The sequence below is a fragment of the Oikopleura dioica genome, chromosome XSR (genome assembly GCF_907165135.1).
Source record: "Oikopleura dioica chromosome XSR, OKI2018_I68_1.0, whole genome shotgun sequence".
Classification (NCBI taxonomy): domain Eukaryota; kingdom Metazoa; phylum Chordata; class Appendicularia; order Copelata; family Oikopleuridae; genus Oikopleura; species Oikopleura dioica.
This window is the reverse complement of record NC_137294.1, coordinates 9441353-9459078: the sequence shown is the minus strand read 5'-3', so window position 1 is coordinate 9459078 and position 17726 is coordinate 9441353. Positions and strand designations below refer to the sequence as shown.

The 17726-nt window shown below is 42.6% G+C and overlaps 3 protein-coding genes and 1 long non-coding RNA gene across 4 annotated transcripts; 2 read left to right on the top strand and 2 right to left on the bottom strand.

Annotated features, from left to right (window-relative positions):
- Positions 1-4946: 4946 nt before the first annotated feature.
- On the top strand, positions 4947-5700 carry LOC145709951 (uncharacterized). Its single transcript, XR_014134973.1, has 3 exons — positions 4947-5211; positions 5254-5370; positions 5451-5700. It is a non-coding gene; the product is annotated as an uncharacterized LOC145709951 (long non-coding RNA).
- Positions 5701-6833: 1133 nt separating this feature from the next.
- Positions 6834-8972, top strand: LOC145706652 (tubulin beta chain). Its single transcript, XM_081784077.1, has 6 exons — positions 6834-6994; positions 7425-7760; positions 7808-8185; positions 8228-8382; positions 8425-8696; positions 8741-8972. Exons 1-6 carry the CDS (start codon positions 6938-6940, stop codon positions 8878-8880), a joined length of 1338 nt encoding a protein of 445 aa, XP_081640203.1. The 5' UTR covers positions 6834-6937; the 3' UTR covers positions 8881-8972.
- A 492-nt stretch (positions 8973-9464) lies between these two features.
- LOC145706654 (uncharacterized) lies at positions 9465-10515 on the bottom strand. The gene is made up of 5 exons (XM_081784079.1): positions 10469-10515; positions 10257-10270; positions 9845-10007; positions 9653-9805; positions 9465-9609 (listed from the first exon to the last, which is right to left on the bottom strand). Exons 2-5 carry the CDS (start codon positions 10260-10262, stop codon positions 9491-9493), a joined length of 441 nt encoding a protein of 146 aa, XP_081640205.1. The 5' UTR covers positions 10263-10270; positions 10469-10515; the 3' UTR covers positions 9465-9490.
- A 3537-nt stretch (positions 10516-14052) lies between these two features.
- LOC145708086 (uncharacterized) lies at positions 14053-16788 on the bottom strand. The gene is made up of 8 exons (XM_081785708.1): positions 16608-16788; positions 16460-16563; positions 16337-16396; positions 15376-15601; positions 14729-14890; positions 14432-14684; positions 14312-14389; positions 14053-14271 (listed from the first exon to the last, which is right to left on the bottom strand). The coding sequence occupies exons 1-8, from the start codon at positions 16705-16707 to the stop codon at positions 14166-14168; spliced, it is 1089 nt and encodes a 362-aa protein (XP_081641834.1). The 5' UTR covers positions 16708-16788; the 3' UTR covers positions 14053-14165.
- Positions 16789-17726: the final 938 nt, after the last annotated feature.

Below are 17726 nucleotides of genomic sequence, written 5' to 3'. Positions count from 1 at the left end.
GTTGGCCGAACGTTCGATCGGAGGTCTTGCCCATGGTTTTTCACTATTTTCCGTCGCTCTTTTATGGCTTTTACCCTGGGTTTAACCTGGAAACTCAGTTTCCATTTTGGAACCAGATACCTTGTCAAAGCAGTCTTTGCACATCTCACAGTGAAAAGGCTACTCGAATCTGCTTGAGCGGGAAGGCAGCAGCAGAGTCTACTTATGGACAAATCCCAGCACCGCTGTATATCTGTGAGACTTGCTATCAAGACGGAGAAGAAGAATTTGAGCCGACTATATTTTTATTCCGTCCAATGAAAAACTTAGCGCGCTATTGTGAGAATCGAGAATGCTCTAGTACTCAACATTCTAATCTCTCCAATTTTAATGAAGAAACCCAAAGCTCGTACACGATTTATCAGTACCCACGCGCTGTGAGATACTGCAAAGAATGCTTCAACCTTAGGAAAGTCGAAGATTTACATTTCCAATGTCCGCCGAAAATTGCGTGGGACCTCAACGAAGACGATGCGAGCCTCATTGTAGAGGTCATTGTAAAAACGTTTGAACATGCTCTAGAACCCTTAGACACACTCTTTGCCGTGTATGGAACGTCGTTATTAGCACAACTAGCTCCTGTTCATCCTTCGGCGCCTCACGCTCATCTTTCCAATATATTCTCAGTTATTTGTAACTTTCTCTACACAACTCGGACAGTCTCGTCTGATGCAACGGGAAACGATTTAGTCGTCGACAACTTGAAAAATCAGACTCTTTTACCGTGGGTTAAGGAATACAAGAAGCATTTCGCCAAATCATTTCTTCTGTCACTGCATCCTTCGCCTCCGCCCGAGATGCAGAGGCTTGGATATTGGGAGTCAGATGAAGACACTCCCACGAAGCTTTGTAACCGACTAGAGAGCTTGCTAATGATAGGATCGTTTGGACTTCTTACTCACGACGATTGGAACAAAACTATCCCTCTCTATTGCGAGGATCTTATAGATATAACATACCCAAAGGAATTCAAAATACGCCTTCTTGAAGAATCGCTATGGAAATTATTCGACACTGACTTGGTAAGCATGCCATTTTCCCTTGCCGAGATTTGGTCATTTCTCCAGTCCACAAACATTGCAACGGCGCTAAAGTACTTAGTTGCGGTAAACAGGCTCTCAGTTTTCATCCCTCTTCCTATCATACAGAAGATCTTCGAAAAAGCATTGGACAGCGCAGAAACAACAGAATCACAGATTCATACAATGTTTTCTGTTATGAATAATCAAATCAAAATCACCTCGTCAAGTCTCCCGCCAGTTGTGTTGCTCAAGATTTGCTTGCGAACACTAAAACAGCTAAAAACAGAAATCACGATTTCGGATCGGCACTCATCAACGCTAGCACTAATCAACGAACTTATTTGGGACATTTTCTTCAAGAAAAAGACAGATATCTGCGGCGATACGGAAGCATCTACAATCGTGTTCCAGCCAGAGTTCAAAAATTTTCGGCTCCCGGGCAGGGGAGCGGCGGCCGGCCGGGCGCGGGCACGCTGCCCGCCTGCTCCCCCGGGCCTCGCGGGCTCAAGCGCCCGAGCCCGTCAGAGGCCGCGGCCAGTTTTCGTAAGAGAAGAAGAAATTTTCGCCGAAAACTTTGAAATTTTAAATAAAAATTGAGACTTTTGTCGGAAACCCGTGAAAGAGTTCTCTTTTAAAATAACCCCTAAAATTGGCTCAAAATTTGGTCTAAATCAAGATTTTCGCAAATTTTCGAACTTTTTATACCATTTTTGCATATTTTTTGACGGTTAACTTATTCAAGTCATCGAATTGAAGCTGAAAATACCGATTGAAATTTGGTCACTTTCTACTCGCGGGCGCGGCCGGGCGCGAGCAGGAGGGCAAGGGCCCGCGCCCGCGTGAGCCCGCGGGCACCTTCAATTTCTCGCCCGCGCCCGCGTAAGCCCGCGGGCACCTTCAGTTTCGGGCCCGCGCCCACCTGAGCCCCCGAGCATCATCAATTTTGTGCCCGCGCCCGCCTGAGCCCCCGACCATTTTTCCATTCCGAGCCCGCGCCCGCCTGTGCCCGGGCAAATCGCGGGGTTTTTGAACTCTGGTTCCAGCTTTTCGCTGAAGCGCAAGAAGTCTTGCAAACTGTGAACTCCCAAAATGGAGAAGTTGCTGAACAATTTGGGCATTTACTAGAAATGATAACAACAAAGACCTCGATTTTGGAAAATTTGCGCGCTCTTCCGGAATCACATATTCTGTCAACGCATCACCGAGATATTATCAGAACGCTGTGGACGGAACTAGGCTCGAATGATGGGGAGTCGAAGCATGCTGCGAAGATTATGCTCTCCTACATTTACATTTTTCGCGCACCAGAAGAGTTTATCCAGCTCGTGGATGAAAGTTATCTCAATCAACCGTGGGAAAAGCAATTTGATCTGGCAAACAAGCTTGCTTCCTTGCTTCAACATGTCGAACCTTCAGCAATCATAAGATGCCCAGTTGTTTGCTATGCAGTTAGTTACTGCGTTTTTGCTCTTCTGGACCTTTCGTCATCCCCAGTTCCCTCGCTGAACAGAAGAGTCAAGTTTTTATGTGATACATTTTCGAAAAAGAGTCTTCTGGCGATCTGTTCCTGCTTCGAGTTTCAGTATCGGAATATTCTTCGTGATCGCTGCATCATTTTTAAAAGAATCGAGCAGCTTCATTTGCTTCGCCCCGATGCAAAATTGTTGAACTGGGGGTTTTTCAACCAAAGCCTCATTCTGTTTTCAGTAGGTGAGACAGCTCTTAATCATGTTTATATCTACTGATTCAATTTTAGAAGCACAAGTCTGCAAAGATCTCGGACTAAATTTCTGCATCCCTCTAAAACTGCTTTATCCCGTAACGTCTTTTTCAAATCAGCACTACGCTACTTCGATGGAAAACCGACAGTCTCCCAATGGGATTCCGACGGGCTGCTACTCTATTGCCGAAAAATGGACATCAACCAAGGCACTACGATCGAAGAAAATGACCAAATAACTCTTACAGAACTCGTTGGGTGTGTTTGTCGCTTTATCATTGCTGGAGATAATAGTGACGTCGACACGAAACAGTTTCGCATCTTTTCTAAGCACTTTATTGTGCTTTTGGTTTTACGAATATAAGCCAATTCGCTTCAAATTTCTCACCCACAAATTTGCGCGAATGTGTTGTGTTTCCACCGTTTCTGCTTCATTTACCGAAGATACTGGATTCAAACATCGAACTATCTGGACATCTGATGTCATTCATTCTCAATTTGCTGTTGTATTCTGCGTCTGAGTCGGATCCAACAGGAGACAACATGCCGACCTACTCGTTAATTCATCTTCAGCCAGAGCTTCGATGTGCTTGGCTAGAATCCTTGCTTGTTACGTTGTACAAGCATGATCTCACTACGATGGCCGACACTAATCTCCAGACTAAAATCCTTCATATAACTTTACTGACATTGCATAACTCGATCCACGAATGCATACTACGGAGAACTGTTGGTCTTCAGGGCTATGCTCGCGGAAAACTCGGGCGAGGGCTTGTTCGTGGGCACGAACATAAATTCTCAAAATTGAAAGTCCTGCGCAAAATCTACCATCGGGATGAACGCAATCCACCACCGCGTACATTTGCGTACAGCACTACCCGGCCAAAACCTGCGAACAGCCGGGTCGCCCTCTTCTAGCGAGGAACATCTCCGACGATGTCACTCAGTTGTTGAATACGAGCGACTTCTTTGAAGTTGATAAAGAAAGTGGCTATTGCATTGTCTGCGGACATGTCAAGGAATATTTCGAAGATCAAGTCTACATTTTAGCGATGACGTGCTTGGCAGAATTCGTAAGAAGGCAAACTAAACGAGCTGCCAGCTTCATAAATCCTCTTCTGTATGTTCTCGTGACGCTCGTTCAACGAGACGATGTTCCCATTATTCCAAGGCAACTGCTCGTCTCTGTGCTCTTCCATCTCAAAGGACACAAAATACTCCCCGCGGTCTTTGAATTACTTGTTGAAGACCGCATCTTTGTTACACTCTCCTTCTCAAGGATCACCGTGGCATTAGCCCAGCTGAACTTATTGTGACGCTTCTCGATGGGGACGGCGACTCGTTGAAATCCCCAAACTTTGCGCGAAATTTCAAAGCCTATTTAGAAAGCTTCGAAATGCACTTCGGGCAACGTCAAAATATAAAGCAACAGGAAAAGCTCTTATTATTAGAAAATAAAGATAGTTTCTGACGAAAATATCGAAAATAAAAGCCACGATGAGGATTACCAAGAAGCTTCGAAACTTGTTCAGTTATGCTCGGAAAACAAAGATATCAACATTGGTCTGCTTGGTGCAGTTGTGGCCTTATGGAAGATGATCGCTCCTTATAATCTAGTTCCCAAGCCGACGATTGATTTAACGCTGAAATCGATAAACGTCGCTCTAAAATCTGGAAACTACGAAAGCAACGAGCTAATTCAACTTATTCGGCTTATTCACAAGTACTCCTCAAAGGACCGAGAGCGCCATAATTTCCAGAAGCTCATTCTTGTTCCATTTGCGGGGATTTTTTTTAACCGACGATCTGTTTCTTTCTGCGCTCTTTTCAAGCTAGGTTTCTGAAATTATAACTTGTTAGGCTATTAGGCGCTCAGAATAAACCTTTCGAAAGCTTATTGAAATACTTCTCTTTGATTACGAAGCAACCTGGCTGATTGAGCAGCACGTGGAGCAGTATATTTTCGGATCAGACGAAAAACGAATCACCGAAAAGCGGCAAAAGACCTCCTTGACTTCGCCATTCCAATCTCTTGCTTCAGATTTGACAGAGTTACTTTACGAAAAAGACATATGCGTCGTTGCCGATTCGGATCGCGTTAAAGAAGAAAAGACGATTGGATCAACTATTGCTACTCCTCTTTCTATTTTAGGCACGTCGACGGTACTGAGCGACGCTTTGCTTCGAAACTCCACCGTTGTAGAGTTAAAAGTCGCCATCGGACAAGTCTTAAACTTCATCAAAGCTGACAGCCTGGGACAAGGAAATTCGAGTTTGTCAACCTTGGATGCATCCAGCGAACAAGTTCTTCAACTAATGAGACATTTCCAAGAGCAGTACTGGATCCTTCTTGGCGCCCTTACAAATTTTTGCACACTGCCACGAGATTCACTTCTATCGCGATGGGAGCCGATATCATTTGACTTACAGGTAGTCTATTTTTTCCACCGTCGGAAGACAATTTCAACTAAGAACTCCCTCGGCGACCGAATGTGTCATTTATTCTCCGCATATCCAAGTGTGAACTCTACGAACGAACTCAACCAGTCATCAATTCTCTTTTATTCTTTCAGCTTTATGATCGCATGGGTGGTAGGATTGCGCATTTTATCTTTAGTTTTGGTTATAATTTTAACTTACAATAACTCAATTAGAAATCCGCCAAAAAGACCATTTACGTTGAGATTATTTGCCAAACAATGGACAAAGAGGCGAATATCATTGCATTCTGGATCAAAGTCACTCCTGGGATGCTTGCGCTTATGGGAACGAAATCCCCGGGAAGCTCTTCTGAGATTAATACAATCATCGTAGCGCACCTTCTGACTGTTCTAGAGTCGCTGCAGCAGTTTCACTCTGAAAGCTTTCTTGTCCTCTTCAATCTCTGGGCTGGCTTCTTTAGACTTTCTTCCAGGCCTAGTCAGTGTAAGAATGATTCTGTTAATTAACACCACATTATTTACTTATAGCGATACGGCAAAGATTCACGAACTTAGAAAGAAACATGGCACAGGTGGATATCTCGAATTTTTATAATCTAAAGCTCTTTGAGGCACCGGATAATGAAAAACCCCAGGATACATTAGATCGACTCCGATTGAGCACTAAACAGGTAACAAGTTAGTTTCTAACTTCTGATGGACATGAATGGTGTAGCTTTTGAAGAAGCTGAAAGGACGCTGCGACCAGCTGACTGGTGCGGACTCGCAAGCAAACTCCATCTACCTAATCTAAAGCCGCGAATAAACTGTAACAGAATGTCAAACTTTTGTGTTCGTTTCTCAAGAGGCCAGCAGTGGAGCCAAGTGCCATTGTGTCTATTTTTGCACAAACGAGCTCGCCAAGTTCACGGTATTCTGTTTCACCGTGCGACTCCGTGCCAACGAGCAGATGCAGAAGCGCATGATCAATAAAATCCCTGACGCAAGGGCCCCTTTTGCATGGAACTGTCACAAAAGAGGGGGGACAAAAAACGTCTCTCGTTTCTCGCGTTTATCGCTCCCATCGAAAACCGCTTCGAAATTTATGAATCTGATAGTTTTACGTCCAGCTGTTTTTCCTTTCTACGTCTACTGCCGGTAAATTATTCAACGAAGCGATTATTCCTTTCTATGGATAATTCTGTAGACAACGAGAATCCAATTTCGCGATGAATTAGTGAGCATAGAACCTTTTGTGGTAAACTAAGAAATTATTTTTCATCTATAGTGATTTGTAGGCGCTTTTTAGAGTACTGTCATTTAGGCAGAAGACCAGTCGATCTACTGCCAATGGATCGTTCCTGCATCCAAATGCGTCATCGACGGCACGAGGCCCAAGAAGTCGGCGTCGATTCGTGCCTCGGCCGCCTACGCGACTCTTGCCTATTTTAAACATTCTGATTTTCACTGTCAATTCCGATTTTATACTGCCGGGGTTTCAAACGGTCGAAGTCGCCTTTGCGAGAGAAGGGAAGCAGGTCGAGGAGCGAAAGAACGGGAGCGCCCGTGGATCTAACTGAAACAATCGTACGGTGTAGCGCTGCAGAGCCGCGCCTACTGCGCTCAAAAAGTGAAACGCGCCGTGGACATCCACTCAGACTCTTTTCGAGAAGGAAGGCCCCTCTTCCCCACCAAAAGAACTCTTTTTCACCCACCGATCACTAAAAAACTTCGACATGCGAGAAATCGTCCACATCCAGGCCGGTCAGTGCGGTAACCAGATTGGTGCCAAGGTAAGCGCTAATTGCATTTTGCAAAGTAATGACAGAGATGTTGCTGACCAATCAAACTCCTCTATTTTCGGATCGATTAAAATTATACCGACGCTTATCTAGAACTCAACGCTAAATTTAATAGTGCGATAATAGTAAATTTATTAAGGATGTGTCAGATAGTTCGAAATAGGCCATTTTTAAAAGGAATAGGAAAAATAACTAAAATCTGTTTTCGTTAACAAAAATATAAGTCAATTCCCGTTTTGTAACGGGTTTTAGTTGTTGAGATTATAAGATTCGAATCGCGCGCGTTATTTTTGAACCTCGCTCCCTGAGAATTGGCGCGCATCTGTCGACTCAGAATTCCGTTGCGCAGTCATATTTTACTCATCTTCGTTGACCTTGAGTGACCCTGCAGCGAGGAAGACTATCAGTAACTCTTTTTCAGTTCTGGGAAGTGATCTCCGACGAGCACGGCATCGACCCCACCGGAAGCTACCAGGGCGACTCCGACCTCCAGCTTGAGCGCATCAACGTCTACTACAATGAGGCTACTGGTGGTAAATATGTTCCACGAGCCGTTCTCGTCGATCTTGAGCCCGGCACCATGGATTCAGTCCGATCGGGCCCATTCGGTCAGATCTTCCGACCTGACAATTTCGTCTTCGGTCAGTCTGGCGCTGGAAACAACTGGGCTAAGGGCCACTACACAGAAGGAGCTGAGCTCGTCGACTCCGTTCTCGATGTTGTCCGAAAGGAAGCTGAGTCTTGCGATTGTCTTCAGGTGAATATATTACACTCTTCCGTGCTCCTGATAATAACTCTTTTCAGGGATTCCAACTGACACATTCGCTCGGTGGTGGAACTGGCTCTGGAATGGGAACACTTCTCATCTCCAAGATCCGAGAAGAATACCCCGACAGAATCATGAACACTTTCTCTGTCGTTCCTTCTCCAAAGGTCTCTGACACCGTCGTAGAACCCTACAACGCCACCCTCTCTGTCCACCAGCTCGTCGAGAACACCGACGAGACCTACTGCATCGACAACGAAGCGCTCTACGATATCTGTTTCCGAACCCTAAAACTCACCACCCCCACTTATGGCGATCTTAACCACCTCGTCTCTGTCACCATGTCCGGCGTTACCACTTGTCTGCGATTCCCCGGCCAGTTGAATGCCGATCTCAGAAAACTCGCCGTCAACATGGTAAGAAATCGCGAGAATTGCATTTGCATTTACCCGATTTAGGTTCCCTTCCCACGACTTCACTTCTTCATGCCTGGCTTTGCTCCACTCACCTCCAGAGGCTCCCAGCAGTACCGAGCGCTCACCGTCCCCGAGCTCACTCAGCAGATGTTCGATGCCAAGAACATGATGGCTGCTTGTGATCCTCGACATGGAAGGTGACTTTCTCTTTTTAATTTCGCGTTCTCAACCCAATTTAGGTACCTTACCGTCGCCACCATGTTCCGAGGACGAATGTCCATGAAGGAAGTCGACGAACAGATGCTCAATGTTCAGAACAAGAACTCCTCGTACTTCGTAGAGTGGATCCCCAACAACGTCAAGACCGCTGTCTGCGACATCCCCCCACGAGGCCTCAAGATGTCCGCCACTTTCATCGGTAACTCGACGGCCATCCAGGAGCTCTTCAAACGAATCTCGGAACAGTTCACTGCTATGTTCCGACGAAAGGCTTTCCTCCACTGGTACACCGGTAAGCAATTCCATCCAAAGACAGTTAAATTATCACTTTCTCAGGCGAGGGCATGGACGAGATGGAATTCACAGAAGCTGAATCCAACATGAACGACTTGGTATCTGAATATCAGCAGTACCAAGAAGCTACCGCCGAGGACGAGGGAGAATTCGACGAAGAGGAAGAGGAGGAAGAAGCATAAGCTTCCTCATTCATTCATCTGAGACATACATGTTTCTGACCCTCGCATATGCCTTCATTGCCTGTGCATAATTAAGACCACTCTTAATTATACTATCAGTTACTAACAGTTTTTTATTTCAGATTATTTGAGTATGCTTCAAACGGTAGTCCCTGGGGCTTTGATAGATTCACCGGACTAGCCTCGTCGAAACTAATCCCGGAGACCTGCCGGGAGGTACAGGTTTCTTGGGTTAGTTCTTCGTTCACGAAGCAAAGAGCTGGAAAAAGTACTGCGAAGGTACTTAGATTTCTATGGGTAAAGAAATAAATGATTTAGGTTCTCGACCAGCGAGAAAGACGACCTACAAGCACGTCGTTGGCAGGAAGAATGCCAAGGAAAGAGCGATAAGCCGAAAAAGAAAGCAAGCCAGAGAAAAATGCTAATAAAGAGGGAAGCTTTCGAAGATTTCCTGAGACAGCGTTTTCCATCTTCCTTTCTGAATCAATCTCATGTACTATTTTATTGTAACACACCTATTTCGTCATTCCACTTATCACTTCCTTGAAGAACTTGAAAATATAAGAGCAAGAAAAAAATCAATCAGACGTTGTTTATTCACAAAAATTACTTAAAAAACGGTTGACTTCTTGATGGTTCCCTGCCATTTGTTGAAGAGCTGGAATTTCCTCCATTGATCTGGGTCGACTCCCTGTGGTGCAGGTGCAAACGTTCGGAGGCTTTGTTGTTCTAGAGTTCTTTTGTCCACAAGTGAGCTGGAAATTTAACTAACCTTCAGGGATCTCGTGCATGGAGGTTCCGATGAATGAACACTCTCGACGAGAGACTTGCTTCTGGTACCATTTCTTGGTCGCAAGATGAGTTTGGTCGATCTCTCGCAGCTTTCGCGCGTTTCGTTGGAGTCGCTCTCCGGATTTCAAAATACCTAAAACGCATCACCTCAAATAAGTTTCCCGAAAGATACATTGACAATCGTCGATGAAAAGGTCAATGTTGCTCTTCTCTTTTTCCTTGACGACTTCAACCTTCTTGTCTTGCTCAATTTGATTGAGAATGTCATACTTCTCCATCAACTGGGCCTTTGAGAGCTTCGATCGGAATCGCATACTTTCTCTTTTGCTTTTTTCCTAAATTAAAATCATAAAATAATTTGAAAATACATTTGAAGATGTTGACGTCATAATTTGAAAATGTAGAGATCCTCATGCAGTTATTAAAAATAGGCGAAATGATATAATTTGTATTGAGTTGAATGCGTTTTTGAAAGAGCTTTTTTAAAGTAGTAGCGCTCGAGAAATTGAGGAGCCAATTTTTCAGCCAAAGTAAGTGAAAATTGCAACGAATTTTCAACAATTGTTGTGCTTGCGTGTTTTTACCTTCATGACAGAATCTTAAAGAGATGGATAATAGCGTGTGGATATTCAAACTTGATAGACCTATTCTGTGATAGGGTATCAGTGGTCAGAAGTCAGCGATATCCTCCATGAAAACTTTTCAGATTTCCGAAAAATCTTCAAAATTTCGCTACGATCAGGATAAAGAAAGACTGACGATCGATCGATATGAGCTACTCTCGAAACCGTCTTACCTTTTGAGCTTCTTTTCTCTTGCTCCTCAAAAAGTGCGCTTTTCGATTGTCACACAATATGATCAAGTGTTAAGATCCACAGTGACTCCTTTTAATGACTCTGATAAGGTGTCTAAAATCAAAGATTTCAATTTTTTCACAACTGTTTATGTTTTATTTATTTGAAAGAGTTGCAGTCACGTTTAATCTACCAGAATACGTCCGCTTTTTGAAACTTATGTCCAAAAATAATCATGATGATAATGATAATTGACGCCCAGCCGAGAGAAATCCAGAAAAGATTCACAGCATGCGATACTTTTGAGCAAAGAAAGTCTACACTCTCTTGGTATTCCCCGTAGATATCCTTAAATTAAATTAGTTTTCTATTTTCATGACTGTAAAGTCACCGAGCAACTCCCAAGTGATGTTATATAGGAGGCGTAATGACGAGATAACTGGAAAGATTTATCTGTTGCATTCGATAAAACTTGTTGAATCGCCGTCGTGATTTTACCGTCATAATCATCAAGGGACCCCGCAGTAACGTTAAAATTAGCAAGAGTATCGGAAATAAGCGCCTTTATGTCTTCAATGTCACTGAATAGAAAAATCTTTCGAATGCCTATGATTACCAACGAACCTTCTGATGATATTAAAATGGCGCTCAAAAGATTGCCGAAGATAATTTTGCGTAAGCTGATAACTGTATGACTGCAATGCCTGAATCTGGTTCAAAACCATCTCGTTGCTTTCATCGTTGTTTTCGCGCAGGTTGAAGACAGTCAAATTGAGCTGGCCAGCTAAAATCTCGCATTTGACGCTGAGTCTATAAAGATCAGGGTAGAGTGATTGGATGTTCAGATTTCCATGAATTGTTGACAACGTTTCATTAATTGCCACCAGTGTGTTAAGATCATTTTGGCTAAATGAAAGTGCATTAGAAGCAGAGGATCTATTCTCATCATCTAGCTCAAAATTGGGCACGTCTGGCAGAGTAAATCTGTCTTTACTGGAGTTTTCGATTTCGCTTATGGCTAATATAATTCTTGCGTTTCGTCAAATATGAAAACTCTTATCGGTTTGAAAGAGAAACGATTTATCACTCTCGCACTGAGTCACGATATTTTCCAAGCTAATCGTAGTATTATCAATTTGCATTAAATCAGGATAGCGAATTGTCAGAACCTCGTCGATAACTTCCAAAAGCTCGATAGTTCCATTTGCATTTCTTTCAAGTCCTTGACAGACATAACGTTCAGTATGTGAGCCGAATAAGAATGCAGTCAATGAAACCAGCAGAAAGATCCAACTAAAGAGGAAACTAAGACTGAGACCAGCACACATCAGACTTTTTCCTTTTTATGATCACAAGGTTATTCTATTTGTAAATAAAGAATCGTAAAAAGCTTCCTGAGTTTGCCTCAAGCTTCAAACCGACAAGACCAGCAATAACTGCAACCAAATAAAAGATGAGAATGATGGAAACAAGTGTTATTATCACAACGGACGCGATAAATAAATATGCTGACCACTTTTCGAAATGCGAAGCGATATTGGTTATCCCGGCTACTATCTCCTCGCCCTTACTGAAAACTTTTTCCTCAAAAAGATTTCTCATCGATTTTATGTTAAATGTTTTTTTTTGTAAACGTCTCGGTTTACTCAACTTCAGAGTCTCTATTCAGTAGAGAATCCCCCTCAATTCAATGTTAAAATCTTTTTCTTGAACAACACAACAACTTCAGTGGCAGAAGCAATCTGGCTTGTTGACTCTTTCTCTGTAGGAGATAACTAGCTCTGATTCTCAGCTGATCATTACAAAGAGCATTATAGTCTATTTAATAGACTTTATTACAGAAATAATAATAATCATCCCTTTCCGAAATTGTGAATATAATTGCTTTGAAATTCAAAAATTTGCCTTGACTGATTTTCTGATGCTTGCTGTATGGCGTGCAAGGTATCCGATATGTTTTTTGCTTTGATCCCCAAGGAAGAATTTTGTAAAAGTTCAAGCGATGAAACAAATATATCCGAGAGCCCAAGAAAACTAACAGCTTCGTTGTATGGAATCAATCCCTCGATCGCAAGGAGAATTTCTTCGCAATGAATATCATCCTCACAACTATTATCTTTGAGTGTTTTGATTGCTGCGTCATTTCCACTAGGAGAGGTTTGATTGTTGAAAACAAAACGTAATTTCATTCACATTCAACCATTCCTAAAGATATTAGACACTGTATTCTGGATCTCACTTTCCATGACGAGAACTTTCGCCGATCCATTCACAAGCACTTCACTAAAATCGCCTTTGAAAATAAGCAGGTTAGAAGTCGTTTTGTTTGTTATTGACTGCGTTTCCAGATCGAAGTCTTCCTTGAGTTTGTTCATTTCTTCCTCATACTCGGTCAAGTTCGATGCAAGCTTTGATGGAAGGTTTTGCATGGTATAATTAAGGTTTTCAATGTACTCAGTTGATTCATGCACAAGAGTTTCAGCTTGAGGGAGTATTCCTTTGAACGATGACTGAAGAAGCGTCGTCGCAATTGAGCACGTGACTATTCTTTCAGCAACGATTCCAATAAAAATAATGAGGATCGTACTGTAGAAAACTTTCCAGCCAAGAACGCTCCTTGAAGGAAAATGAAGATTGTCAAATTTGTCGCAAGTTTTGCAAATACAAAGAGATATCCCAGCCAGTGGCACACAGACTGCCAGGAAAGTGATGAATACAATGAATACAATAAATTTTGGGTTCATTTTGAAGATAATATCTGATATCTGCTTTGTGGATATCGTCGTCGCGGTGTCCGTGAGTAGGATTATGTAAGGCCGTAGTTCCGACAACGGCTGCAGCAATGAATTGATGATGCCTTCATAGTTCCTCCCGCAGAGAATCACAAATAACAGTGCAAGAATCACAACCAAACAACTAATAACTATTCCAAATATTTTCGTATTTGAGAGCAACGGTCCTTCCCACTCCTGCGAAGGTAACTTTTTTATTGATCTACTGAAGCTGTCCTGAGCCGCGAGCACTGGAGGTAGATGTGATGGCGGTGGCGTTTCAGGTTCTTCGAGATACGACTCATCAGCCGCATCTTTTTCTCTTTTGTCGAGGTCAGAGATGATTTAATTGATAGAAAGTTTGCTTTTGAAATATGATTCTCTGACCGCTACTGTATCCTGTTGAGAGTTCCACATCGTAATCGCCTAGCACTTTTGAAAGTCTTTTTGGTGGAATGGGCTTGAAATCGAATTGATTGCTTTCCGTTTCATTTGCTATTGAGTCTGGTGTCAAGGCCGCTATGTCCGAACTAAATGGAGCTGTCGCCATCGACGGTACTCCCTTCAGCTCCAATGGTGTTACATAGCTAAAAGCACCGTCTTCTCTTCGATCACCATCCTCGATTTCTTGAGAATTTGTCTCATCTTCAACAGACTCCTCTTCGTTCGCGTCATCCTCTCTAGGATCAACCTTTCCAAAAGTTGGAAGTGTCATGGATTTTATAACCAGAGAAAACTATCAAGGAGAAAACGACGTTGAACAAAGAGCGGAAATGAGGATTCATCTGACAAATTTTGATTCAAATGAAAAATGGCACGGAAATATTTATTACGAATTCTATTTACAAGGTTGAATTCAAGGGTCAAATTGAGCGAGACATTCAATACAATTTCGCTGGTCAGTAAAATAAAGAGGTGATTAGTGAGTTTATTCTTCGTTGCTGTTTGGAGACGATTTGATGTCTTTCTCTGGAGAATCCGGCTGCTCTTCGATTTGAGCGTAGTCTTCAGAAACTGGAGAACCATGAGGGAGACTAAAAATAGGAGTGTCGGATAATAATGTTTTTTTCTTACTTTGGTGGCATAAAAGAATGGAAAAAATGTCGCGCAGGATACATTGATAAGGGCGGCACACCGGCTCGGAACAGAGGACTGGAAGAAAAGTTTATACATGGACAGCGAGAGAAAACATACTTAAATCCACGCAATTGTGGGAAACCTGGCAGCATTGGCAGTTGATCGAATCTCGGGAAAAGCGAGGGCACCGTTCGTGGGGGCAGCGCCACAGCGGACGAAGAGACGACGTTTTGCACAATAGAATTGACCCGCTCTTCTGGTACTTGAATATCGAGTGGAGCTGACAGTGGCGCATTCGAGGAACTGGTCGACGATGGCGGAGAAGTTTCTGCCAGAGAATTTAGCACGTTGACGATGTTTCCGTTATGATCTAGTATTAGCTACAGTTAGATGAATAGGGCTTTTTGGGGAAACCTTGAAGTGCTTTTAGAAGCAGCGCTTTTGGTTTCTGTGGGAAACATTTTTGAAGCGTTATAAGCTGCAACTGAAACTCAGACGGTTGCTTGGTCGCTTCAGTTTCGTTTGGATTTGGTTCTGCTTGATGATTCGCTTGCTCTTCGTAGGGACGTTTGAGCGCTAGAAAAAGTCAATCAATGAAAGAAACTAAAGTTCAAGTCCACTGTAACAGGGCATCGAATGATTCGAATCTGAGCGTTGTTTATTATTCAGAAAGTTTTGATTAGCTTCAGGAAGTGTCTCTAGCTCTCTTGCTAATCGGCTCATTGAAATTTCAAATTTGAATTTCTTTTTCGAAATCGATTACCTTTCAGAGCTGTGTTCTTACACTACTTCTAATTGAATCACACCACGGGGGTGGATTAAAAATAGCTGTGAATTATTATACGCGCCCAATAAGTATGTTAATCCGTTAAATTTACACGACAATTGCCGCCGAAGACTACTGAAAGCTCGCTCGCCCGCGAAATCAGTTCGCGAAGGACAGAAGCGACAGCTCACTCAACACTTTTCTTCAATTCTTATTCTAATCGAGTCATCCGGGCGGATGATCTTCAATTCACCCCTAGCACTACGGGGATCATCCCAAACATTTCTAGACTTACCAATCTCAGGAGAGCTGTCGTTCTCAGCTGATCGCTTCCTCTTTTTGGTGGACTCATTGGCTTGGCTTTGATCGAGATTCATTTCAATAGCTGGAAGTGCCGGTGGAGACAAGTTCAGTCTCTGAGAAGCGGTCGGAACTGGTTGAGCTTGACTTGCCGATGCCATCAAAATTTGCAGCTGTCTCGCTTCATTCTCTTCTTGCGCTTGTTGTCTTCGAAGAGCTACCTAAAATCATCGCGACATTAGGACTGCCAATATTTTTTGTGGAATCGAAAATTTTACACTGAAATTCAAGGACTGCTCAATTTCAGAAGAAAGGCGCAGAGTGAGTTTCAGTGGCTGATATACGATACTTGGCTTGCCTCGAGAATCGCTTTGAGCGTAATAGTTAAGCGTCTTTTCATTATCATATTGAAGAAAATAGTGTGCTCAGCTTGGCAAAACAAACGTTAGTTTCGATAGTTGCTTGATGGAACTTTTGTTGGCTGCTCGAGGAAAGTAAAAGTTGTTTTTATTGAGTCCGTTTCCACAAAAACTTAATTCCCTTTGTCACAATTTCTGCTCTTGGGAACTGGAGAGAATATACGTTTGATCTGGGCCGATTTCTTGGCTTCAAATTGCCGTTTCGGTAATCCCTTGAATAAATAGACCTTCTGTTGAAATTAAATGATTTAACATAAAGTAAAACTAATTCATATAATTTTATAATCTCAACTTAAACGATGATGCTATACTCTAACTAAAAATCTATTGTAAATATTCTATACGAAAGTAGGGCTAGTATTTCTTGAGTCAAATTGCTCTGAAGAGGTGACAACAATTGTCTTTCAACAAGGTTTCTAACAAGCTGAGCAAATTCTATTAACGTTGTGTACACTCTCATTGGAACTGATATCCACTTGAGAGAAGCTCACAAAATGCGAACACTCTTGTTATGCCAAGTGAAGATCGAAGAATTACCTGTGCCGCCATAACTCGTTGACGTTCCGCGATCAATGAACACTTCGCACATTGGCAGTCCTAAACATTCATGCTCAATTTGAAGCTAATTTATGCTTTCTTATAACAATCCAAATGTGTTACCTTCCATCTACAGAAGCGTTTGTGTCCTTTGAGGGCTGATACTACTCCGTGATTGCGGCATCGTGCGCATTTCGGTGTCCTCGGAGATCTATCTAGTGGCATTCCTAGGAAAGGATGCGTTAGAATGCTTTCTTAAAAATCAATTTACCTTGCGTACCTAAAGTGCCCGCACCACCCTGGCGAAGCAGTTGAAGCTGACTTTGAAGCGCGTTCGCTCCGATTCCGAAGCCTGTGTTCGAGCTCTGCATTGCTTTGAGTTACTATCAGCTGTTCCAGAAAGAAAAGAAAGAAGTGTTTCTTGTCTGGGGAAGGTTTGTTGTTGCGTTCTCTTGCTAGATCTGTTATCTTTGAGCAAGTCGACTTTACAGTTTCGTCGTTGTCGGACGCGCACAGGAGCGCCACAAGGGGGCGCCAAGTATTTAGTGGCCAGAGTTTCCAGCTCGGTATTGGGCGCGCGCAGGGGCATGAAGTGATACTTTTCGATTCAACGCAACAAAATCAAACAGCGCCGCCAACAAAAATACAAAAGCCAAATAGCCGTCATCCGATACATGCAACAGTCGAAACATCTGACTTTACAATGGGAAACCTGATAGCGCGTGCAAAATTATAAGTGAACCCAGATTTAGGGATTTCTCGTTCTTTATACTTGCGCCTGTTCACAATTCAAAAAATAACAGAAAGGCTATTTTATTCTTTCATCACTGCGCCTCATTACTTTGTTCAATTAAAACCCGTTGCAATTACTGATTTCAAATCAATTAGACGTGGAACCTTATTTTAGCCATGAAGGTTGTCGTGTTTACAAAATGCTTATTTTTTTATTGCAAAAGTATTCGCTTACGGGGTTGTTCTTTCAATGGCGGATTGTTTTTCTGGTGTAACCTAGTCTTTGCAATCCGAAATCGAATTTACTTTCAAGTACTAAAAACTCCACGACAAATAGGCCAGAGCCGATTATGAGAAAACTTGAGCCAATAATTATTTCTCTCAAGAAAAACTAACTTCAGCGATTTACCAAAGCGAAAATTCATCGATCAAAAATGTGGGAAAAAGAAGGCATCGATCTGCTCTAAAAGCTTTTGATGAAGAAACGGAAGTGTTAAATTTGACAAGCAACAACATAATCCGATTTATCTGTCACATATTTGATCTCACACTGTTCTCCGGATACAGTGAGTAGTGAGCATATGCTGATGTCAAATAATTTCTTGTTATTTCGATAATTTTTTGGAACAAAAGGAAATTTTCGAAAATTTTATCGTCC

Bases quoted from the DNA above. Each gene is read 5' to 3' on its own strand.
- LOC145706654 (XM_081784079.1), bottom strand. The intron at 9,806-9,844 runs GTATCTTTCGGG...GATGCGTTTTAG, and splicing joins TTTCATCGACGATTGTCAAT to GTATTTTGAAATCCGGAGAG. The intron at 9,610-9,652 runs GTTAGTTAAATT...AAAGAACTCTAG, and splicing joins CATGCACGAGATCCCTGAAG to AACAACAAAGCCTCCGAACG.
- LOC145706652 (XM_081784077.1), top strand. From the start codon at position 6,938: ATGCGAGAAATCGTCCACATCCAGGCCGGTCAGTGCGGTAACCAGATT. The intron at 7,761-7,807 runs GTGAATATATTA...AACTCTTTTCAG, and splicing joins AGTCTTGCGATTGTCTTCAG to GGATTCCAACTGACACATTC. The intron at 8,186-8,227 runs GTAAGAAATCGC...TACCCGATTTAG, and splicing joins GAAAACTCGCCGTCAACATG to GTTCCCTTCCCACGACTTCA.
- LOC145708086 (XM_081785708.1), bottom strand. From the start codon at position 16,707: ATGCAGAGCTCGAACACAGGCTTCGGAATCGGAGCGAACGCGCTTCAA. The intron at 14,685-14,728 runs GTTTCCCCAAAA...AGCTAATACTAG, and splicing joins GCTTCTAAAAGCACTTCAAG to ATCATAACGGAAACATCGTC. The intron at 14,390-14,431 runs GTATGTTTTCTC...CTTTTCTTCCAG, and splicing joins CCACAATTGCGTGGATTTAA to TCCTCTGTTCCGAGCCGGTG.